The sequence below is a fragment of the Bufo bufo genome, chromosome 6 (assembly GCF_905171765.1).
Source record: "Bufo bufo chromosome 6, aBufBuf1.1, whole genome shotgun sequence".
NCBI classification, from domain to species: domain Eukaryota; kingdom Metazoa; phylum Chordata; class Amphibia; order Anura; family Bufonidae; genus Bufo; species Bufo bufo.
In genome coordinates this window covers 81,559,273-81,585,923 of record NC_053394.1, presented here as the reverse complement: position 1 = coordinate 81,585,923, position 26,651 = coordinate 81,559,273, and the positions used below count along the sequence as shown (strand labels likewise).

The 26,651-nt window shown below is 43.7% G+C and overlaps 1 protein-coding gene across 1 annotated transcript in view; it reads right to left on the bottom strand.

The window, feature by feature from the left end:
- SLC16A12 (solute carrier family 16 member 12) overlaps positions 1-26,651 on the bottom strand; it is a 113,705-nt gene that overhangs the window by 32,667 nt on the left and 54,387 nt on the right. The window contains 3 exon segments of the mRNA XM_040436524.1: positions 323-466; positions 1,468-1,571; positions 7,672-7,949. Coding sequence (XP_040292458.1) covers positions 323-466; positions 1,468-1,571; positions 7,672-7,778 — 355 coding nt within the window. The 5' untranslated portion in view covers positions 7,779-7,949.

Genomic DNA, 26,651 nt, shown 5'->3' with positions numbered 1-26,651 from the left:
TTTTTTGCCTGAGTTGGCCTAAGAAATCAGATGTATCTGAGGACTTTAACTGATAGTTCACATTTATAATGATCTGATAATGTAGCATGGGTCTGATAACGTAGCAAGTTATGCAAGAAGGTAGATAACACTGACAGAGTTGTAATGTATGTAATCATTAATTTTGTTCCAAATCTATGGAGTCTGTACTATGTTCCAGTTTACGACCCATGAACAGCAGCAATCCCCATGTTTCTTGTGATTTCAAGATTGAGGAAGTTCTATCACTTATACCCAAATGGTATATTCAATGGAGATATTAAGCTGTGAAAAAGTAGTTTACCTGTGAGGACTCCTAGGGTGAGGTAGAGATACTCCAGGCTTGTTGCAAAAGAACTTAGGACAAGTCCTGTAGAAGCCAGAAGACCACCAAGCATGATTCCCATTTGACACGAGACATGATTGCTCACATAGCTTCCCAGAGGAGCTGCAAGAGGAAGCAGAATCATTTAAACGTTTGTAAAAAAAAAAATGAGCCTAATTCCCTATAGTTTCTATGGAGCTGGACCATTTCTTTTCTCTCATGGGCAGAGAGGCATTTGAATGATATGATTTGTACTGTTCTCCAATGGTTTCATGGCATATTTTTAGGCTATCAATATTAGACTGTGAGGGTCGGATTCTCAATACCATGGTGCTCCTTCACTCTTTACATCGGGTTACAAGCTGGTTATGCTTTTCATAGCGGCTGTTCTGAATATTGCAGCCTTGGCTTGTTCCATTCATTTGAATGAGAAAAAGTCACCATTCTATGTAAAACTTTCTGAGTACAAACTAGCCTGCTACCCGATATAAACATTGAAGATGCTGCAGTGCTCAAACAAGTGCCACAGCCCCTTACAACATCTGATGGACGGGGGTGCAGAGAGTCAACCCCGAATTATCTAGCCCCTATCTAAGGATAGGGATGGACCATTGATTTTAGTGAGCTGGATAACCCCTTTAATTTTGATTCACATGCATTAGTAGACGCAAAAGGTGCCATAAGACTGCCATAACAAAAAAGAAAAAATGGGACTTGATGCCCACCTCAGCAACCTGGGCACATACACCACCAGCCCACCCCTTTCTAAGCTATGGAGAGGAAGTGTGAATACTTGGCAGGTACAGTAAATGTCTCCATGGCACAGCCATTGGATCTTTAGGTAAAGTATGTGCCCTGCTCGGGGTGCACAATGCCCTTGAGGAAAGGGCTGTGACCGCTTGGCAGCTTCACTAAAAGTGTAATGGTATCGTAAAGAAAAGCAGCATTCTGCTTCACATTTCCAAGTCATTTCACAAAATCTGGTAAGCAGAAGGTAAGCAGAAATCCGAACGTTTTTTATAGAGTTTTCTATATAACGTCTTCACGTTTTTCAGGTTTTCCCACTCACAATGTAACTTTGGGAAATGTATCTCATGATGTAAAGAGAGCCTCACGTTACTTACCACATAGCATTGTAGCACAGTCCACAATGGAATGTATCCAAGCTGTCCTTGAATAATCTTGCCCAAAATAGACTTGAAACTCAACAAAGAATATGGAGATGCATCTACACAAAGCGAAGAAAGGGTTATTTATGTCAATGTCTCCAGCAGTAATACATGCTATGCAGCTTTCTAGGGCTAAAGGGGCACACCGGTCATAAGAAGTTATCTGGATGCCTTGGACAACTGCTAGATCAGTAGGGATCTGATGCCTAGGACCGTTGTCGGACTGGCCCTCCAGAGTACCAGAGGATCCTCCGATGAGCCCAGGCTCTCCTACCATAGTGGGCCCCAAAGGTCCAGGAGAAAAAAAGCCATTTAGAGCTGCCTTTGGAGCCAATCACTTGCCGTCAGGGTCCATTTCTTTTAATCATAACCTATTACATTTTATATAGCGGTTGGGCCCCTAGAATAATGAACCCCAGTCCAACATTGCCTGGTACCCTCACTGAGCACAAGAACGGGGGTCCTGAGCCCCATATATGAATGAAGCGGTGGTCAAGCACCGACATGCCCTACCACTGTACACCGCTAGTCCTATAGACAGTGAATTCAGCAGTAGTCCACATGCTTCTTATCCCCTGTGCAATTCATAGAAGATATCCTGTTATTACCAGATGTCACAAATATCAAGAACTTTGTATGATGTGATGGTGTTTGCAAGGGCAGTGATAAAGCAAATACTAAAGGGGTTGTCTCAGTTCTGCAAATAGCATTTATCATGTAGACAGAGTTAATATAAGGCACTTACTAATGTATTGTGATTGTCCATATTGCCTCCTTTGCTGGCTGGATTCATTTTTCCATCACATTATACATTGCTTATATCCAGGGGTTACGACCACCACTGCAGTGAAGATATGAGATAGATGGGAGCTGCTGCGCATGCGTGCCTGGGCACTCTCCCATGGTTTTAGCGACCAGAGAGGTTGCCGTTTTTTCCTATAATGTGAAAGCAGTGTCTAACCCCTGGAAACGAGCAGTGTATGAGAGTACGACCACATGGCCTTTTATTTAATTGATTAAGACAGCTCTGTATAGCCGGCCCTCATTGTTAATGGTCGCGCTGCCCACTCAATACCAGGCTGCCATTAGCAATGAGGATCGGCTATACAGTGCCTTGTTCATTAGTTAAATTAAAGGCAGCTACGGTTCTCGACCGCAGCTGGCTGTCACCCGAACGGATCACGACCGTGCCATGTGGTCATACCATAATGCAACAGAAAAATGAATCAAGCCAGCAAACTTTCTCTACATGATCAATGCCATTTGCTGAAGTGAGACAATCCCTTTAAGGACTATGGGGGTCATTTATCATTTATGGTTGTTTTTGTGTCAGTTTTAAGTCCGGCTTTGATTTGTGCCTGCACCAAATTTATGAACTGCTGCTACACTCCATTATAGGGGTTATCCGAGGCTGGAAATGCCCCCCACCCCATATGCCCGGGCCCCTCACACACAATATACTTATCTTGCTCCCCGCGCCGCTCCTGGTCCCTGCACGGCTGCAGCTGCTTCTCCCTGTGCGCATCCGATGTTGGGGGGAGCAGCCAATGGCAGGCAGTGACTGGAACAAGCCTCCCTAGCATTGCGGGTGACACTAGGGAGGCTGGTCCCTGTCACCACCTGCCATTGGCTGCTCCCCCCCCTTCCTGCCCCATACACACACTGGATATCTTCATCCGCGCATGGGGAGAAGCAGCGGCGGTTGTGCAAGGACTTGGTGCGCCGCGCAGGGAGCCAGGTAAGTAGAATCAGTGTGAGGGGCGTGGGCATATGGGGGGGGGGGCATTTCCAGCCTCGGATAACCCCTTTAATGTCAATGGGACTCCACGGTTTATGTACCTCACATAATTCTCATCAATGGGTGGTCATTCTCTAATGAAATCTGATTACCTCTCTGCTGGGAAATACAGTATATAATGCTACTGTTACACAGAAAGCATGGAACCAGGCCAGTTATCACAATCGCCTTCTATCTAACCCGACCACTGGAATCCTTTCACTTTATAGCGTGTCAGCAGTCAAGAAGGAAGCCTGGGCTGTGCGCCTGCTTCATTATGGGGGTCATTTATTATCCAGAAATATACCTATATTAGGCGTATTTCTGGAGCATATTGCAGCGGAACTCTTAGTTGTGCTGCAACCTGCGACTTTTCTCCGCTCACGCCAGGTCTAAAAAAGTGGGGGTGGCATGGGCGGGGAAGGGGACAGGCCAGCATGTTTTAGGCATAGAAAATGGTCTAAATGTAAGACAGCTAGTTAGAGGAAGTTATGTAGATTCCTGCGCTTCTGCATAATTTCGATTGATCCACTGCCAGGTATAGGGGTTATTAAGACTGGCGTCTAAAACGCTGGTCTTAATAAATGACCCCCTAGGTGTAGTATCTGCATACAGTCTCTCTTGTGAGCTGTTGTAGCTCCAGACTTCTGCTAGATCTCATATTTTAAGATAAAACTAGAACATGCAGAACTACTTATCTGTTGCATTACCGTGATATTTACAGAATCAAGGCAGGATACTGTCTTTATAAGTAACAGTTCAAGGAGAATTATGGACATGTATGTTGTTTTGTTATGGGGAAACTGGGAGACAACCAGTATGCCCAAAACTGAAACTTCCCAAGGATGAAGCTAGGCTTTTCTTTACCCACAGCAAAAAATCCCTTTGGTGTCCCTCTCTTAGTAATACATGATCCTACAAGCTTTCATCTATCTCTGTGAGATTAGGGAGAGTAAAAAGACCACTGACCAAGCTCAAGTGCCCAGTGTAATACCCATAAGATACCGCTAGGTCATTCTCTTCCACCACGCAAAATTAGTATGTTTTAAAGGGGTTTTTCTGGTTATCTATCTATCTATATTGATGACCCGTCCATAGAATTGGTCTTCAATATCAGATCAGCGGAGTTCCAACTTCTTGCATTGTATTCATGTGAATGGGAGCTGAGCTGCAGTACACAGAGAATGGAGCTGTGCTTCTGGCTCTGTTCCCTGTGTCAGTTCCGATGCCGGTGGCTGCTGCAAATAGTTGATTGGTGGTGATACCAGGTGTCAGACCTCAACCAATCTGATATTAATTATCTGAACCAAAGGATAGGTTATCAATATCTATAACTGGGAAAACCACTTTAACCCTTTTCCATTGCAGTTATTTTCCATTTCTTGCATTTTTTTTTTTTTATCTTCCAAAAACCATAATTGGCATTTCAAGTTGTACTTTCTAATGGCGCCATCTAATGTTCTGTATGATGTAGTCGGAAGCTGGAAAAAATATTAATGGGGTAGAATTAAAAAATGCGGTGACGCCATTGTTGTATGGCTTTCGTATTCATATGCACATTACCTTTATTCTGCGGGTCAGTACATTTATAGCAATGGCAAATTAATATAGCTTTTATTACTATTAACCACTTGCCATCTGGGCCATTTGCCCCCTTCCTGACCAGGCCAAATTTTGCAAAACTGATATATCTCACTTTATGTGGTAATAACTTTGGAACGCCTTTATTTATCCAAGTCATTCAGAGATTGTTTTCTCGTGACACATTGTACTTCATGATAATCATAAATTTGAGTCAAAATATTTCACCTTTATTTATGAAAAAATCCCAAATTTACCCAAAAATTTGAAAAATTCGCAATTTTCTAAATTTCTATTTCTCTGCTTTTAAAACAGAAAGTAATACCTCATAAAATATTTATTATTTAACATTCCCCATATGTCTACTTTATGTTGGCATCATTTTGGAAATGTCATTTTATTTTTTTAGGACGTTAGAAGGCTTAAAAGTTTAGAAGCAATTCTTCAAATTTATAAGAAAATTGCCAAAACCCACTTTATAAGGACCAGTTCAGGTCTGAAGTCACTTTGTGGGGCATACATAGTGGATACCCCCATAAATGACCCAATTGTAGAAACTACACCACTCAAGGTATTCAAAACCGATTTTACAAACTTTGTTAACCCTTTAGGCGTTCCACAAGAATTAAAGGAAAATGGAGATCAAATTTTTAAATTTCACTTTTTTGGCAGATTTTCCATTTTAATCAATTTTCTTCTTTAACACATCGATGGTTAACAGCCAAACAAAACTCAATATTTATTACCCAGATTCTGCGGTTTACAGAAACACCCCACATGTGGTCATAAACTGCTGTATGGGCACACGGCAGGGCGCAGAAGCAAATGAACTCCACATGGTTTTTAGATGCCATGTCCCATTTGAAGCCCCCTGATGCACCCTTACAGTAGAAACTCCCAAGAAGTGACCCCATTTTGGAAACTAGGGGATAAGGTGCCAGTTTTATTAGTACTATTTTTGGGTACATATGATTTTTTGATCATTCATTATAACACTTTTTGGGGCAAGGTGACCAAAAAATTGGTTGTTTTAGCACAGTTTCTATTTATTTATTTTTACAGCGTTCACCTGAGGGGTTCAGTCATGTGACATTTTTATAGAGCAGATCGTTACGGACGTGGCGATACCTAATATGTATACTTTTTCTCATTTATTAAAGTTTTACACAATAATAGCATTTTTGAAACAAAGAAATTATGTTTTAATGTGTCCATGTTCTGAGAGCTATAGTTTTTTTATTTTTTGAGAGATTTTCTTATGTAGGGGCTCATTTTTTGCGGGATGAGGTGACGGTATTATTGGTACTATTTTGTGGGACATCCGTGTTTTTGATCACTTGGTGTTGCACCTTTTGTGATGCAAGGTGACAAAAATTGCTTGTTTTGACACAGTTTTTTTTTTTTTTTTTACGGTGTTCACCCGAGGGGTTAGGTCATGTGATATTTTTATAGAGCTGGTTTTTACGGACGCGGCAATACCTAATATGTATACTTCTGGGGGACATTTGCTTCACTTTTTTTTTTTTTTTCACAGTTGATTTCTCCTGTAACTGGGGCTGACATAGTAGCCCCAGTTACAGGACAAATACACCCCTAGAGAGGCTGTACAGCAGCAATCCAGCGCTGTACAGCCTCACAGCAGGGCTGATCGAGGTCTCTGAGACCTCACACAGCTCCTGCACACTCCGGTCACGGCGGTCACATGACCGCCGGGCCGGAACAGGAAGCGCACAGCGCTTCCTTCTCTGCAGACACAGCGCTCGGTGAGCGCTGTGTCTGCAGCGATCTAGAAGGCAGGGACACCTGGGCACTGTCCCTGCCTTGTCTTAGGGTTGCCCTGCTGTCACTGACAGCGGGCAACCCGATCAGCAGCTGCACGATTAGCGTGCAGCTGCTATTTCTGAAAGGACGTTCTAAAACGTGCTTTCAGAAATAGACGTCCACCCATAGGACCTTTATATCCTATGGGTGGACGTAAAGCGGTTAAAAATATTTTTTTAAAAATGTAAAAAAAATCTTACCAATGATTTTATGATGTGCAAAGTGGAGAAAGGCAGAAGTTTGAATTTATAAATCTTTTTGGTATTTTTTTATATTTATTTTTAGCCTCCCCCCATGAAATTTCAATACGCGACCATTAAATTGCTTATACCATAGACTGCAAAAATATACTATTGGAGTATATGGTAGGATAGTGATGTTACTATTAAGCCCTGCGACTGGCAGGGCTTAATAGTAGCAAGGCTGTGAACCTTCAGAAGACCCCAGGCTGCCATAACAACAGAACGACTCTCATGTTCCCATCACAGGTAAACCTTCTGGGCATCAGAACCAGCCTGGTCCCATTAAATTACCTCTCAAACGCTGTTCCGAACAGCAACTCTACCTAGTTTAGAAGCAACATAGGTGTGGGTCATGTACCACTGTAACCATGCCGATTTGCCCTTCATGAGTATGTAGAGGCTGGGTAATGACTCCTACATGGACCTTATTCGTTGTTACTAGGCAACTTGGAAATGTTAACAATGTAATAACTCAACAATTTTCATTTTCAGAGAGTTTTAATTTTCGGGTGAAATGCCCTTTAAGTTCACCTCAATGCATTACAGACTTAATAAATATCCAGTAAGAAAGAATCAGCTGGCTGCCCAATGATAGGAAAATATGCCCGTATTCATTGTGACTTAGAAATACTAGAATTAGGTGATTTTGGACTTAATCATCTTGTCTTTAAATTACATTTCTCTATATACAGACAGTAGTAGTATATAAAATACCGTAAATACAATAAAACTACCTACCTTGTAACAGCTCGTGTGCAGATTGTAACAAGAAAGCAGCCAATCACAATCATCCACCCCCAGCCGCCATCAGGTGGGGCTGTGTGCAAAATCGTCTTTTTTGTCATGGTTGACAACTGTGGCCACTTCTTCAGCCCAAGCTTCCCACCTTAAGCAGGTGTAAACACTGGCTGAGCTTCTTTGTCCACATAAGATCACGCCCGGATACAGAGTGTTTTCGGACGACATGCGTAATATTCCAGGACAGAAGTCTTATTATGTACAATTTTATTCACCATCTGAAAAGATATAACAGATTATACAGTTAGAGCATTTAATTTAGTTACCTGCATACTAAAAATGATAGAACACACTATTACTATGCAGAAAGAAGTTGAGAAGAATCCAGCTCCACTTTAAAGGAATATGCGTTTATTCAGCTTGCGGTTAAAAACTCATCCATGAAATACAAAATTTAGCAGTCTTGTCTTGTCTACATGTTTCGGGCTATCAGAGACATTTCCAGCCCTTCTTCATGACACCAGGGAGTCAGGGTTACCTAGAATCAAGCCTGCAAGGAAACACAATACATGAAAGGACTTATCTGAACAAGCAGTAACAGAAGTCTCCAGCAGTGAACACTTCAATCCAGGAAGTAGTATAAACCGCAAAGTGAGGCAGTATGGGAGGGAATATAAAGGGAGGCAATTAGTGTAAATAGGTAACAGCTGGGAGAAGGAAAGGAGATTACAAAGTGAAACCAAAACAAAGAACATCATGCAAGAGGTATAGAAGAACGTCTGCCAGAGAGCTGGCGGTGACAGTACCCCTCCATCTACAGGTGGACTCCGGACACTCAGAGCCCACCTTCTCAGGATGGGACCTATGGAAAGCCCTGATGAGACGAGTGGCCTTAATGTCCGCCACTGGGGCCCACATCCTCTCTCTCAGGACCATAACCCTCCAATGAACGAGTACTGAAGAGAAACCGCAGATAATGCGAGAATCCACAATCCTAGAGACCTGAAATTCAAGATTACCATCAGCAAACAATCGGAGGAGGAGGCAAAGAGGAGGGTACAGTGGGTTGGACATAAGGTTTTAATAGGGACCTGTGAAAAACATTATGGATCTTCCAAGTCTGAGGAAGATCAAGACAGAAGGCAACGGGATTGATGAAGGACAAGATCTTGTTAGGCCCAATAAACTTAGGACCCAACTTCCAGGAGGGAACCTTCAGTTTGATATTCTTTGTAGACAACCACACCAGATCACCCACATTCAGGTCCGGACCAGGCACACGTCTCTTATCCGCCACACGCTTATATCTCTCACTCATCCTCTTCAGATTACCCTGAATCTTTTGAGGACGAGGAAAATCTCTCCTCATCAGGTAAACCAGAAGACCCCTCTCCAGAGAATTTCCCAAACTGCGGATGAAACCCATATGCACCAAAAAATTGTGACTTATCAGAGGACTCCTGGCGACGGTTATTTAAAGCAAACTCAGCAAGGGACAAAAAAGAACACCAATCCTCCCGATTCTCTGCCACAAAACAGCGCAGATATGTCTCCAGATTCTGATTGACGCGTTCGGTCTGACCATTCGACTGCGGGTGAAAAGCAGAAGAGAACGACAACCGAACCCCCAAGCGAGAACAGAAGGCCTTCCAGAATCTGGAAACAAATTGCGTGCCCCTATCAGAAATGATGTCTGAAGGAATGCCATGCAATTTGACAATGTCATCAACAAATGCTTGCACCAGCGTCTTAGCATTGGGTAACCCAGGAAAGGGAATGAAATGCGCCATTTTGCTAAAACGGTCTTCCCCGAGGAATGAGGCAGGTCCGTAATGAAGTCCATGGACAGATGCATCCAAGGACGGGAAGGAATGGGTAACGGGAGGAGAGAACCCGATGGCCGTGAATGAGGGACCTTGGCACGAGCGCAGGTCTCGCAGGCTGCCACAGAACCCTCAACCGTCTTACGAAGAGCCGGCCACCAGAATCTCCGAGCAATGAGATCCACTGTGGCTCTACTCCCGGGGTGCCCAGCAAGGACAGTATCGTGGTGCTCCTTAAAAACCTTGTGTCGTAAAGCGAGAGGCACAAACAACCTCCCAGGAGGACAAAGATCAGGAGCCTCTGCCTGGGCTGCCTGAACCTCTGCCTCCAAATCAGGATAAAGAGCAGAGACGACCACCCCTTCAGCCAAAATGGGACCCGGGTCTTCAAAGTTCCCCCCTCCCGAAAAACAACGTGACAGGGCATCAGCCTTCACATTTTTAACCCCAAGGCGGAACGTGACAACAAAATTAAACCTAGAAAAGAATAAAGACCTGGCCTGTCTCGGGTTCAGACGCTTGGCTGATTCCAAGTAGGCCAGATTATTATGGTCGGTAAACACGGTAATAGGGTGTCTGGCTCCCTCTAGTCAATGGCACCATTCCTCAAAAGCTAATTTGATGGCCACCAACTCCCTATTTGCCACATCGTAATTTCTCTCTGCGGAGGAGAGTTTCCTTGAGAAAAAGGCACACGGTCGCCATTTGGCAGGAGAGGGACCCTGAGATAAGACCGCACCCACACCCACCTCAGAAGCGTCCACCTCAACAATAAAAGGTAGAGAGACATCAGGTTGTACCAAAATGGGAGCGGAAGCAAAACTCTCTTTTATACTAGAAAAGGCCTTAAAGGGCTTCTGTCACCCCACTAAACAGATTTTTTTTTTTGTGTGTGTACTTATAATCCCTATCATGCGATATTGCTATACCTTATGTTATTAATAATTTTCGTTCAGTAGATTTTGCAAAAAACGTACTTTTATAATATGCTAATTACCTTTCTACCAGCAAGTAGGGCGTCTACTTGCTGGTAGTGCAATGAGAAGGACACTGGGTCATTGGGGCTGCTATGCAGTGGGTCAGATTTGGGTGTAAATAAGTTCGTGACGCCAGTTGCAGCTTGCGCAGGTACTGTAAAAGGGCCCTTTAAGATGGTATGAGTACACATATTAGGTTAGGAATGCCAGAGGGGGATATTGTCTCTGTATTGTGTCAACGGTGTCTCCTACCTTGGTACGGCTGGACTCCTGTATCCTGGCCCACATGCAACGAAATTGAGTGTTGTAAATAGGAGTAATGGAGGAATGATGGAATTCCACACAGAGAATAGGGTCCAACTTGTCTTTACTTGAGGTTATCTTATGCAGCTTTAGATCCATACAGTTATACAGCATTAGTCTAGGGTCCCAGCAGGTGTTGGCAATATGTGGCAGGAATTATATCTATATTCTGCATCTGAACATACGCCTTTAAGAATCTGGCAGGTATCTGTCTTCTGCTCTATCTATGTTCTGCTTTGTTTGAGCCTGACTAGCTATGGAGGTACTTATCTTCTCCTTGTATTTGAAATCTGTACTTACAGGACTGCTCGCAGGGAATGGTGGTTTCTTCCTGGAGATCTAGTAGTTCTGAAGATGGCTGCTTTCTTTGTCATCCAGCTGAGGTAAGGAACTCAGGCTGGGAAGGTTGCTTTGGGCCTCAGGATAGGCCTGAATCCTTGGTTGGGATCCCTGTTTCTGGGAGCTCCTATTCACACAGCCTACCCCAACAGGGGGTGGCTGGTACACTGCTAGAACTTTCTATCCTCCCTCTGAAGTAGGGTGTGGGAACATTCCACTCCTCCTCAGATAGGGGGAAGCTAGCCTGGAATGGTTTATTCCAGTCTAGGTATACTAACTTGCTTTATACTGTCTACATATTGCTGCCACCTGCTGGTGTACATTTGGAATTACAGCAAATATATAAAATACAGACATAGACATGGCAATGCACATTGAGATTACATCAGATGGAAATACATTAACACTTTAACATCATGAAGCTGGGTGACAGAGTTTTAGTGACATACTCCAGGATGTTACAGTAGCAGCCGCAGAAAACCGCCCCCTCCTCTTGTTGATTGACAGGGCCAGCCGCGATCTCCTCCTCCGGCCAGACCTGTCAGCATTTCAAAAATCGCGTGCCTGTGTTGATTTGGCGCAGGCGCTCTGAGATAAGGAGGCTCGCCTCCTCAGCACTCCCTCAGTGCGCCTGCGCCGATGATGTCTTCTCTTTCGGTGACGTCATCGGCGCAGGCGCACTGAGGGTAGTGCTGAGGAGCCGAGCCTCCTTATATCAGAGCGCCTGCGCCGAATCAACACAGTTGCGCGATTTTTGAAATGCTGACAGGGCTGGCCGGAGGAGGAGATCGCGGCTGGCCCTGTCAATCAACAAGAGGAGGGGGCGGTTTTCTGCGGCTGCTACCAGCAAGTAGACGCCCTACTTGATGGTAGAAAGGTAATTAGCATATTATAAAAGTAAGTTTTTTGCAAAATCTACTGAACAAAAATTATTAATAACATAAGGTATAGCAATATCGCATGATAGGGATTATAAGTACACAAAAAAAAAATCAGTTTAGTGGGGTGACAGAAGCCCTTTAACCACATCCGGACCGCCTAACGCAGATTCGCGTTCCGGAGGTGGCAGCCCTGCGCTCAGCGACGCATATACGCGTCATCTCGCGTGAGCCGAGATTTCCAGTGAACGCGCGCACACAGGCGCGCGCGCTCACAGGAACGGAAGGCAAGAGAGTGGATCTCCAGCCTGCCAGCGGCGATCGTTCGTTGGCAGGCTGGAGATGTGATTTTTTTAACCCCTAACAGGTATATTAGATGCTGTTTTGATAACAGCGTCTAATATACCTGCTACCTGGTCCTCTGGTGGTCCCCTTGTTTGGATCGACCACCAGAGGACACAGGTAGCTCAGTAATATGTTGCACCAAGCACCACTACACTACACCCCCCCCCCTGTCACTTATTAACCCCTTATTCACCCTTGATCACCCTTGATCACCCCTGATCACCCCATATAGACTGCCTGATTACCCCCCTGTCATTGATCACCCCCCTGTCATTGATCACCCCCCTGTCATTGATCACCCCCCTGTAAGGCTGCATTCAGATGTTCATATGATTTTTACGGATCCACTGATACATGGATCGGATCCGCAAAACACGTACGGACATCTGAATGGAGCCTTACAGGGGAGTGATCAATGACGGAGGTGATCACCCCATATAGACTCCCTGATCACCCCCCTGTCATTGATCACCCCCCTGTCATTGATCACCCCCCTGTAAGGCTGCATTCAGATGTCCGTATGTTTTTTACGGATCCACTGATACATGGATCGGATCCGCAAAACACATACAGGCGTCTGAATGGAGCCTTACAGGGGGGTTATCACCCCATATAGACTCCCTGATCACCCCCCTGTCATTGATCACCCCCCTGTCATTGATCACCCCCCCTGTCATTGATCACCCCCCTGTAAGGCTGCATTCAGATGTCCGTATGATTTTTACGGATCCACTGATACATGGATCGGATCCGCAAAACACATACGGACATCTGAATGGAGCCTTATAGGGGGGTGATCAATGACAGGGGGGTGATCACCCCATATAGACTCCCTGATCAACCCCCTGTCATTGATCACCCCCCCCTGTAAGGCTCCATTCAGACATTTTTTTGGCCCAAGTTAGCGGAAATTATATTTTTTTTTTCTTACAAAGTCTCATATTCCACTAACTTGTGTCAAAAAATAAAATCTCACATGAACTCACCATACCCCTCACGGAATCCAAATGCGTAAAAATTTTTAGACATTTATATTCCAGACTTCTTCTCACGCTTTAGGGCCCCTAGAATGCCAGGGCAGTATAAATACCCCACATGTGACCCCATTTCGGAAAGAAGACACCCCAAGGTATTCCGTGAGGGGCATATTGAGTCCATGAAAGATTTAAATTTTTGTCCCAAGTTAGCGGAAAGGGAGACTTTGTGAGAAAAAAAAAATAGATAAATTTCCGCTAACTTGTGGCAAAAAAAATTTTTTTATATGAAGTCGCCATGCCCCTCATTGAATACCTTGGGGTGTCTTCTTTCCAAAATGGGGTAACATGTGGGGTATTTATACTGCCCTGCCATTCTAGGGGCCCTAAAGCGTGAGAAGAAATCTGGGATTCAAATGTCTAAAAATGCCCTCATAAAAGGAATGTGGGCCCCTTTGCGCATCTAGGCTGCAAAAAAGTGTCACACATCTGGTATCGCCGTACTCAGGAGAAGTTGGGCAATGTGTTTTGGGGTGTCATTTTACATATACCCATGCTGGGTGAGATAAATATCTTGGTCAAATGCCAACTTTGTATAAAAAATGGGAAAAGTTGTCTTTTGCCGAGATATTTCTCTCACCCAGCATGAGTATATGTAAAAAGACACCCCAAAACACATTGCCCAACTTCTCCTGAATACGGCGATACCACATGTGTGACACTTTTTTGCAGCCTAGGTGGGCAAAGGGGCCCACATTCCAAAGAGCACCTTTCGGATTTCACAGGTCATTTACCTACTTACCACACATTAGGGCCCCTAGAATGCCAGGGCAGTATAACTACCCCACAAGTGACCCCATTTTGGAAAGAAGACACCCCAAGGTATTCCGTGAGGGGCATGGCGAGTTCCTAGAATTTTATATTTTTTGTCACAAGTTAGCGGAAAATGATGATTTTTTTTTATTTTTTTTATTTTATTTTTTTCCTTACAAAGTCTCATATTCCACTAACTTGTGACAAAAAATAAAAACTTCCATGAACTCACTATGCCCATCACGAAATACCTTGGGGTGTCTTCTTTCCAAAATGGGGTCACTTGTGGGGTAGTTATACTGCCCTGGCATTTTAGGGGCCGAATGCGTAAGAAGTGGTTTGAAATCAAAATCTGTAAAAAAATGGCCGGTGAAATCCGAAAGGTGCTCTTTGGAATGTGGGCCCCTTTGCCCACCTAGGCTGCAAAAAAGTGTCACACATCTGGTATCCCCGTACTCGGGAGAAGTTGGGCAATGTGTTTTGGGGTGTCTTTTTACATATACCCATGCTGGGTTAGAGAAATATCTTGGCAAAAGACAACTTTTCCCATTTTTTTATACAAAGTTCGCATTTGACCGAGATATTTATCTCACCCAGCATGGGTATATGTAAAATGACACCCCAAAACACATTGCCCAACTTCTCCTGAGTACGGGGATACCAGATGTGTGACACTTTTTTGCAGCCTAGGTGGGCAAAGGGGCCCACATTCCAAAGAGCACCTTTCGGATTTCACCTGCCATTTTTTACAGATTTTGATTTCAAACTACTTACCACACATTAGGGCCCCTAGAATCCCAGGGCAGTATAACTACCCCACAAGTGACCCCATTTTGGAAAGAAGACACCCCAAGGTATTCGCTGATGGGCATAGTGAGTTCATGGAAGTTTTTATTTTTTGTCACAAGTTAGTGGAATATAAGACTTTGTAAGAAAAAAAAAACAAAAAAAAAATAATCATTTTCCGCTAACTTGTGACAAAAAATAAAAAATTCTAGGAACTCGCCATGCCCCTCACGGAATACCTTTGGGTGTCTTCTTTCCAAAATGGGGTCACTTGTGGGGTAGTTATACTGCCCTGGCATTCTAGGGGCCCAAATGTGTGGTAAGTAGTTTGAAATCAAAATCTGTAAAAAATGGCCGGTGAAATCCGAAAGGTGCTCTTTGGAATGTGGGCCCCTTTGCCCACCTAGGCTGCAAAAAAGTGTCACACATCTGGTATCTCCGTACTCAGGAGAAGTTGGGCAATGTGTTTTGGGGTGTCATTTTACATATACCCATGCTGGGTGAGATAAATATCTTGGTCAAATGCCAACTTTGTATAAAAAAATGGGAAAAGTTGTCTTTTGCCAAGATATTTATCTCACCCAGCATGGGTATATGTAAAATGACACCCCAAAACACATTGCCCAACTTCTCCTGAGTACGAAGATACCACATGTGTGACACTTTTTTGCAGCCTAGGTGGGCAAAGGGGCCCACATTCCAAAGAGCACCTTTCGGATTTCACCGGCCATTTTTTACAGATTTTGATTTCAAACTACTTCTCACGCATTTGGGCCCCTAAAATGCCAGGGCAGTATAACTACCCCACAAGTGACCCCATTTTGGAAAGAAGACACCCCAAGGTATTCGCTGATGGGCATAGTGAGTTCATAGAAGTTTTTATTTTTTGTCACAAGTTAGTGGAATATGAGACTTTGTAAGAAAAAAAATCATCATTTTCCGCTAACTTGTGACAAAAAATAAAAAGTTCTATGAACTCACTGCCCATCAGCGAATACCTTAGGGTGTCTACTTTCCGAAATGGGGTCATTTGTGGGGTGTTTGTACTGTCTGGCCATTGTAGAACCTCAGGAAACATGACAGGTGCTCAGAAAGTCAGAGCTGCTTCAAAAAGCGGAAATTAACATTTTTGTACCATAGTTTGTAAACGCTATAACTTTTACCCAAACCATTTTTTTTTTTACCCAAACATTATTTTTTTTATTTAAAAGATATGTAGAAGAATAAATTTAGAGAAAAATTTATATATGGATGTCGTTTTTTTTGCAAAATTTTACAACTGAAAGTGAAAAATTTAATTCTTTTGCAAAAAAATCATTAAATTTCGATTAATAACAAAAAAAGTAAAAATGTCAGCAGCAATGAAATACCACCTAATGAAAGCTCTATTAGTGAGAAGAAAAGGAGGTAAAATTCATTTGGGTGGTAAGTTGCATGACCGAGCAATAAACGGTCAAAGTAGTGTAGGTCAGAAGTGTAAAAAGTGGCCTGGTCATTAAGGGTGTTTAAGCTATAGGTGCTGAGGTGGTTAAGCGCATCTACCGACCACGAGGAAAAACTACCCCCTTTTTAGTCATATCAGTGAGTGGCTTAACAACAGAGGAATAATTCAAAATGAACTTTCTGTAATAATTGGCAAAACCCAAAAACCGCATCAGCGCCTTCTGATTCTCAGGAAGCTCCCAATCAAGCACCTTTTCAGGGTCCATGCAAAAACCAGAAGCGGAGAGAAGAAAACCAAGAAATTGAATTTCCGGAACCGCAAACACACATTTTTCCCGTTTAGCGTACAATTTATTCTCCCGCAGAATGAGCAAGACCTGACGTAGGTGGTCCCTATGAGTTTTGAAATCAGGAGAAAAAAATCTAAATGTCATCTAGATACACCAGTACAAATTTCCCCATTAAATGATAAAAAATGCTGTTCACAAAACGTTGGAAGACGGCAGGAGTATTCATCAAACCAAAGGGCATAACCAAATTCTCGAAATGACCCTCAGGGGTATTGAAGGCCGTCTTCCATTCGTCTCCCCTTCCCTGACCAGGTGGTATGCCCCCCTTAAATCCAACTTAGAAAAAACTTTAGCCCCAACAATCTGGTTAAACAGGTCCGGGATCAGAGGAAGCGGATATGGGTCACGAATTGTGATACAGTTCAGCTCCCTGAAATCCAGACAAGGTCTTAAAGAACCATCTTTTTTCTTAAAAACAAAAAAACAGCGGCAACAGGTGACTTCGAGGGTCAGATGTGTCCCTTTCTCAGGCTCTCAGAGATATAAGTATGCATAGCGACTCTTTCAGGTTCGGAGAGATTGTATAAACGTGATTTTGGCAGCTTGGCGCCTGGGATGAGATTAATAGGGCAATCGTACTCCCGGTGAGGGGGCAGCTCCTGGACACCACTCTCGGAAAACACATCCGAAAATTCAGAGAGAAAAGATGGCACAGTCTTGGTAGAAACCTCTGAAAGAGACGCCGTGAGGCAATTCTCTCTGCAAAAGTCACTCCAACCATTTATTTGCCTTGCTTGCCAATCAATGGTGGGGTTATGTTTAGTAAGCCAGGGTAGCCCCAACACTAGAGGAGTAGGTAATCCGCTTAAGACGAAACTTGACATATCCTCAACATGAGCATCACCCACAGTCAAATGGATATTGTGAACTATGCCCTTTAACGATTTTTGAGAAAGTGGAGCGGAATCGATAGCAAAAAACAGGTATATCCTTTTCCAAAGTGCATACCTGGAAACCATGTGTTATAGCAAATTGATTATCAATGAGATTGACAGCTGCTCCACTATCTACACAAATCTCACAAACAATGTTCTTGCTATCTAGCGCCACCCTGGCAGGTAGGACAAAACGGGAACTACAAGTAAACGGCAAACCTTCAACTTCCGCATCAACCTTGCCAATAGTAGCAAATGGAAAGTTTTTAGAGGTTTTTTTTCTTTTTGTTTCTTTATTACCCTCAGAAAACTCCCTGAATCTCCTAGAGGGGCAAACATTAGCCAAATGATTTATACCCCCACAACAGAAACAAACCCTCCTCTGAGAGCTGAATCCTCTACTATCAGAGGCAAGCAAACCCAGCTGCATGGCCTCCTGCTCAGAGGGGATTGAGAGAGACTGAGGCCCCTGCGCACTGAATGAGACCGCCCCACTGTTCTTGGACTGAATATGACAGGAAGGAGTGGTCTCTCCTCTCTCTCTAAGATGCCTGTCAATACGAACAGCTAGAGACATGGCAGACTCCAACGAGGCTGGTCTCTCATGAAAAGCAAATGCATCTTTCAATCCCTCCGAAAGACCATGGCAAAATTAACTTCGGAGTGCAGCATCGTTCCAACCAGTATCAGCTGCCCATCTCCGAAATTCAGAACAATATATCTCTGCGGACTGTTTACCCTGGCATAAAAGACACAGTTTAGATTCAGCCAGCGCAATACGATCCGGGTCATCATATATCTGCCCCAGGGCTACAAAAAATTCATCCACCCATCGGAAGGGCCGTGCCCCCACCGGCAGCGAAAAGGCCCAAGACTGAGGGTTATCCCTGAGCAGCGAGATGATGATCCCCACCCTCTGCTCCTCATCATCAGAGGAATGGGGAAGTAGGCGAAAATGGAGTTTGCAAGCCTCTCTTTGGCGGTTTATAATGTCACGGATGATGTTACAGATAGCTGGAAGTTATGGATAAACATCCGACTGGCTTGATCCCAAACTAAGGAGCATAAAGGTGACCCCTATAAAACCCTAAGAGCTCACCCTGACTGCTAAGCATATACAAGGGTCTCAGAGGTAGACGATTGCATGCCCTCGTACCTTGACTGTGTGACACCTGAAAACCCTATAATAGTGAGGGGACACGACCACCGGCTCCCTGCACTTAATACGGAGGGAGTCAGGGTCACCTAGAATCAAGCCAGCAAGGAAACACAATACAAGAAAGGACTTATCTGAACAAGCAGTAACAGAAGTCTCCAGCAGTGAACACTTCAATCCAGGAAGTAGTATAAACCACAAAGTGAGGCAGTATGGGAGGGAATATAAAGGGAGGCAATTAGTGTAAATAGGTAACAGCTGGGAGAAGGAAAGGAGATTACAAAGTGAAACCAAAACAAAGAACATCATGCAAGAGGTATAGAAGAACGTCTGCTAGACCTTCTCAGAGAGCTGGCGGTGATACCAATGCATGGCACAGGGACTCAAATACTACCAAAAAAGAGAATCCCTTGGTCATACAGGGAGTGCAGAATTATTAGGCAAGTTGTATTTTTGAGGATTCATTTTATTATTGAACAACAACCATGTTCTCAATTAACCCAAAAAACTCATTAATATCAAAGCTGAATATCTTTGGAAGTAGTTTTTAGTTTGTTTTTAGTTTTAGCTATTTTAGGGGGATATCTGTGTGTGCAGGTGACTATTACTGTGCATAATTATTAGGCAACTTAACAAAAAACAAATATATACCCATTTCAATTATTTATTTTTACCAGTGAAACCAATATAACATCTCAACATTCACAAATATACATTTCTGACATTCAAAAACAAAACAAAAACAAATCAGTGACCAATATAGCCACCTTTCTTTGCAAGGACACTCAAAAGCCTGCCATCCATGCATTCTGTCAGTGTTTTGATCTGTTCACCATCAACATTGCGTGCAGCAGCAACCACAGCCTCCCAGACACTGTTCAGAGAGGTGTACTGTTTTCCCTCCTTGTAAATCTCACATTTGATGATGGACCACAGGTTCTCAATGGGGTTCAGATCAGGTGAACAAGGAGGCCATGTCATTAGATTTTCTTCTTTTATACCCTTTCTTGCCAGCCACGCTGTGGAGTACTTGGACGCGTGTGATGGAGCATTGTCCTGCATGAAAATCATGTTTTTCTTGAAGGATGCAGACTTCTTCCTGTACCACTGCTTGAAGAAGGTGTCTTCCAGAAACTGGCAGTAGGACTGGGAGTTGAGCTTGACTCCATCCTCAACCCGAAAAGGTCCCACAAGCTCATCTTTGATGATACCAGCCCAAACCAGTACTCCACCTCCACCTTGCTGGCGTCTGAGTCGGACTGGAGCTCTCTGCCCTTTACCAATCCAGCCACGGGCCCATCCATCTGGCCCATCAAGACTCACTCTCATTTCATCAGTCCATAAAACCTTAGAAAAATCAGTCTTGAGATATTTCTTGGCCCAGTCTTGACGTTTCAGCTTGTGTGTCTTGTTCAGTGGTGGTCGTCTTTCAGCCTTTCTTACCTTGGCCATGTCTCTGAGTATTGCACACCTTGTGCTTTTGGGCACTCCAGTGATGTTGCAGCTCTGAAATATGGCCAAACTGGTGGCAAGTGGCATCTTGGCAGCTGCACGCTTGACTTTTCTCAGTTCATGGGCAGTTATTTTGCACCTTGGTTTTTCCACACGCTTCTTGCGACCCTGTTGACTATTTTGAATGAAACGCTTGATTGTTCGATGATCACGCTTCAGAAGCTTTGCAATTTTAAGAGTGCTGCATCCCTCTGCAAGATATCTCACTATTTTTGACTTTTCTGAGCCTGTCAAGTCCTTCTTTTGACCCATTTTGCCAAAGGAAAGGAAGTTCCCTAATAATTATGCACACCTAATATAGGGTGTTGATGTCATTAGACCACACCCCTTCTCATTACAGAGATGCACATCACCTAATATGCTTAATTGGTAGTAGGCTTTCGAGCCTATACAGCTTGGAGTAAGACAACATGCATAAAGAGGATAATGTGGTCAAAATACTCATTTGCCTAATAATTCTGCACGCAGTGTATACTGCCCCTCAGAACCTGTAATATATCTCACACACTATTAGTTTTGCTTAAAGTGTTTCTTTAAAGATGGACCTCAATGTTCTGCTTACATATCTGTAAATACTTAGATAAATAACAAATCTAGGGCATGTTTTCTCGGGGCTCTGCATTGTGTCCTTACTACTTTACTATATTACTCCTCCAGGAAATGTACGAGTAAACTTACAACTGGACATTACCATTCTGCTTGTTGATAGGTTGTGCCGTCACCCACTATGACAGTGAAGGGACACTCAATGTTGACAAGGGGAATTGTAATGCCTAGTTATGTATTTATTCATACATTGCCAGGAGGAATAACAGAGGGACAGCACAAAGTTCTAACAAAATACGTTCTAGAATTGCTATTTAAAGGGATTCTGTCAGATTTAACCCTATTAAGCTAGCTGACATTAGCGATGTGCTAATGTCAGCTAAACCTAACTAGCCTATTCCTACTTTTATCTATGCCCCTGTTACGCCAGAAATCAAACTTTTATATTATGCTAATTAGCCTCTAGGAGCAGGGTGGGGGGTGTTGTTCCTGCTCCTAGAGGCTGTGTTCTCCCACCTTTGTCGCCTCCCTCCAAGTCCTGATTGACGGGGCCAGGCAGCGCTCTCATACGTCTGCCAGCCCTGTGCTCTGGTGAAATCTCGCGCCGTTCAGTAAGGAAGTTGGTAGCCTGCAAGCGTCTTTCCCTCACTGCGCCTGCGTCGAATGCTGAACGGCGCGATATTTCACCAGAGCACAGGGCTGGCAGACGGATGAAAGCGCTGCCTGGTCCCGTCAATAAGGACTTGGAGGGAGGCGACAAAGATGTAAGAACGAAGCCTCTAGGAGCAAGAACAACAGCCCCCCCCTTTCTGCTCCTAGAAGCGAATTAGCATATAATAAAATCTATATTTCTGGCGTAACGGGGGCATAGATAAAAGTAGGAATAGGCTAGTTAGGTTTAGCTGACATTAGCACATTGCTAATGTCAGCTAGCTTAATAGGGTTAAATCTGGTGACAGAAACCCTTTAATGATAACAACAAGAATTTACTAAATCAGAAATGAAAGGAGAGATGACATCTCCTCTTTAAATTAATTCAGTGGTAATTAAAAAATAAAACAGCTATGTGATTACTCAGTCCTGTCTGTGTTACAGTCCGAATATCTGAAACAATTCAATGAGACAAATAGTGATGGACAAACATCTGCCGGGACGGTTCGCAAACGCGATAGCGCAAACACGATCAAATGTTCCCGAACCGCAAGTTTGTGGCGGGTCCCATTCATTTTAATGGCAGTCGAACCTGAAAAATGTTCAGCTCATATTTGCAGCCAAGAAATAATTACTAGAAGTGCACAAATAGTCCCACAACATGGACAGTGACATACCAGATGTATTATTCAAATTTGCGATCTCCATTCATAATTTCTTTCAATACGAAATATCGGCAATATAATTTTTGCGTACGCGCATGCGCAAATGCACTATAAGGAAAGTATATTGGTATATAACACCCCGCTTCAATCAGTTTTTTGGGGGGTGACTGGTATATCACACCAGTAGAAATTATTTGTTCCAATAACGCTTGTCCCTCTATATACCTGCAGTATCGCAGCAGAACCGCACACAACTGCCGCACAATACAAATGCACTATAATATACTTTCTAACATAGAAAGTATATTATAACATTGTACAAGGAAGGCAATCCATTAGAATATACATAAAGATAAAACGTAACCTTTAATAATGTTACTATGAGGGTCCATTCACAAGTCCGTAAGTGTTTTACGAATCCGCAAAACACGGACAATGGCAATGTGCATTCCGCAATTTGCGGACCACACATAGCCGGCACTATAAAAGAAAATGCCTAATCTTGTCTGCAATTGCGGACAAGAATAGGACATGTTCTATTTTTTGGCGGAAACGGAAGCATGGATGCGTAAGTGCGGATATGCAAATGCAGATGCGGACAGCACATTCCAGCCCCATTGAAAATTGCGGAACGGATGCGGACCCATTTTGCGGACGTGTGAATGGAAAAGATATCCCTCAAAATGAAAATAAATTAAATTATTAAAGTTAAGCAAAAAGCATAGATGTGGTCGGCAATAACAAGTGCTCGGCGGCACCAAATAAGAAACCATATGTCCTACCACAATCCGGGGGGTTCCAGTGCACATCCATGAATCCCGGAGGGAAAGCAAAAAACATCTATCCCTGGGCTAGATGATGATGTGGTATTGAAGGACAGGGTGGACAAAGAACTGTCCCTGATATTGCCCTATAGGGGGTGCTATTCTGGCCCTGATAGCCTAACCACAGACCACCCGCCCTGATAAGAGCGACCCCGTCCGGAACCTTACCCTATATAAAAATGGCCCTAGTAAGCCCCTAGGCCCCTGACTTCCATGTGATCACTATATAGATCTATGTGTTTTTGACTCATAATAAAAGTATATTATAAGTATATCGCACCCCTCTGTGTATCACACATATCGATAGCACATCTACAGCGAGTGCCGGTCTTCTCTGCAATATTTCATTGGGAACGCCATCCCACAGACACGTGCACCGCGATTTCGCAAGCAGTGCCGACCTGTGATCATCATATCAATTGCACACCTATACTAGTCCTTAAAAAAACTTTTGTGGCCCTATTTGCTAGCGTTTGGTGTCCCTAACAGCCTGTCCCTGCTCCACACAGCAACCTCTCCCTACATCGGCAAAACACTGAATGTAAAATGGCGGCCAGATCAGGTTTATTTATAAGGTAGGGGGTATGTCCATGTGCTGAAATGTCTCAATTGGCTGTCCTGTACCACCTGATGGATGTGTCATGGGTCAAAGTTCTTCACAATGTAAAAGAATATGGCGGGTGCGAATATCTCCATATGTTCGCATGTTCGGCGAATCGCGAACACACAAAGTTCGCCGCGAAACGACCGCCGGGCGAACCGCAAGGCCATCTCTAGAGACAAATATGAAATAACTGGGGATGTTTGAATTGGTGAGGAGTACCGTAAATACTTTTCATGTGCTGTCCTATAGGCAACTTGGCAATAAAGTAAAAGACAAAAAAAGCTATAAAAATAAGTTCCAGGAGAAACCACAACAAGGAGCAAAAATGTTAATGAGGCTTACTGACAACACAGCCTCATCAAGAACAAATGGGAAATTCCTGGCTCCATGATGAGAACAGACCAAGTTAAAAGAACTTAGCAAATAAATGCTAAAACATGAAAGGAATAACATCTGCTGACAGCGTGCAAAGCAGACAGGACAGCAGTGCTCCTCTGTGTCTTCTGTCAGTAGAAAGGATGAAGCCACAATAGACTGCCCAGTGTATACTGTAACATAGTATTAATAATATTAAAGTATAATAGAAGGAATGGTATTTCTCGCAAACATAATAATAATAATAATGGACCATATACAGTACTTCCTTCTGCTCTTCAGTACACTGCTGTGCTAATAGTCAGGAGTCACTCACAGACATAAAACTAGTCTGTAATCTGCATAGATTAGTAATTGTAATCTGATGACACACTATCTATCTGAAATTCCTCTCTATCACATATACAGATTTCTACTATTGCTAAGAGGGAAATTGCCATTAAAGTCTACAGAAAGTCTACACCAGTCATCGACAACACCTACTGTCAGGGCCGGACTGCGGATAGAAACCAGCCCTAGAAAAAGTTGCACACCAGCCCCACAGCATTGCGTCATTATTTGCTTGTTTATAAAAGGGGAAAGTATTCATTTTAAAACACGTGTGTAAACACGAATATGAACTTTGCCCCACAATAGCTCTTTTGTAGAACCCCCATTGTTCATATTATCACAGTAGATCAGCTTTTCCCAACCAGGATGCCTCCAGCTGTTGAAAAACAACAACTCTCAGCAGGTCCATGCCATCCTCAGAGGGAATATCTGCAATATGCTGAGAAAAATGAAGTTTTAATATATGCAAATAAGCCTCTTGCACTGACTTCCTATGCCAGTGATGTCACGTTCATTTGTCACATGGGCAGTGACGTCACGTTCATTTGCCTCATTTGTCACATGGCCAAGTGAATGGGGCTGAGCTGCAATATCAAGCACACAGTCACTATCCAACGGATGGCGCGCTGTGCTTGGTAAGCTGCAAGGAGGCAGTGGTGCCCAGTGCCCACGGAGAGAATGCTGGGTGTCAAACTTCTGCCTATCTGATAGTGATAAACCATACTGAGAATAGGTCATCAATATTAGAATCTCTGAAGACTCCTTTAAGTGGTTGTCTGGAATTTTTTCTATTGATGGCTTATCCTTATGACTTCTGGCAGCCCTGCTTATCAGCTGTTTTGCAGTAGGTCTGGCACCGGAAAACAGGCACCAAAACTATACCACTGTGTAGTGGCTGGGATTGGTTTATGTGCCGTACGCCAGACCTGCAGGGTATTGCGATTGTGAGGTCACGGTTAACGGCAAGCGAGGGTTACTCACAGTTCTGTAGGGAAACCCTGGGCAGGCATACAACAGTGAAGGAGAGGTTGGCACCGGAGTCCTCTGGGGCACACTCTGTATTTAGGGACCAGGCCTGGTGGTGGATGAGGTGCCCTGGATGTTGCAGGTGTTTTACGTGCCTGGGGCAAGGTCCCTTTAAGGTTCGTGACGCCAGTGCCTGTAACGGTGGCACACCGATGGATGGTCTTAATAAGCGAGGAACACAGATGGTATGGTGAACCAAACTTTGCTTTACTGTAATCAGTTCAACTTTATACAGTTAGATGTCAACTTAGTTCCACATATCAAGTACACTTCGCAAGCAGGGTTTCAAAATTATGGCAGGTATACTGTTTCCTTGCAAGATACACAGAGGGTAAACATCCACACGCGCAGAATCAGGCTGTACAGACTCCTCGGAGATAGTGTACACTGTTCCTTAGAACTCCTGTCTGGCTTTAATCCCAAGGCCCGGATACCTTAATGTAGGCTTTTATCCTTGGTAACAATCCTCCTCAGGTACTTATTCTTGCTTTACATTTCTACTCTCTCTGCCCTTCAGCTTACCTGTATTAGCTGGACATGTTGACTCTGCTTGACTTGGTGGGAACTACAGGGTTTCTCCCAGGAGGCAACCTCTTCCCCTGGGGTAAATCTTCTGAGCTAACCATGGCTCTCTTGATCAGCAGGTAGACTAGGATCCCTCTACTAGTCTCCTGGTAGCAACTAGAAGCCTGGGCTGTCTAGTTGCATGTCAGGAGAAGGCTCTGGCTTGTGCCTTCTAACTTGCTTCTGCAGACTCCTGACCTTCAACCACCCCTCCCTGTCCGGGCCTGAATACTTATACCAGGGGTTCTCTAACTCCCTCTAACGTCTGGGATGACTAACTGCATCGAACTAGGCCTGATATTGCATATTACAGGGGGACATTGCATACAAACAATACCTTATAAATTACATAAAATGCACAATTAGAGATAACATTCCTGTCCCTAGTGAGGAGGAGTAACGCACACACCAATTGACCCTTGTGTAGTGCCCACGCTTATCTAGTGGGGACACTACATATGTGTACTTGTTCCTATTCACTGCAAAACAACTGATTAGTGGGGGTGCTGGGAATCGGACCCTCAACAATCTTATATTGATGGGCCATCAACATAAAAGTCTTGGGAGAACCCTTTTAAAGCCCATATAGTCCTGGTCCCTAAGGAGTTAACATTGATGGCCACAGGACCCCAAATAACTGTGACAGCCACAGGACCTCCAATTATTATTATCATTATTCATTATTATTTATTTCAAAGCGACATTAATTCCACGGCGCTGTACATCAAGAGTGGGCTACACATACATAATATAAAATACAAGAAACAAGAAACTATTAACAGACTGGTACGGAGGGGGAGAGGACCCTGCCCGCAAGAGTT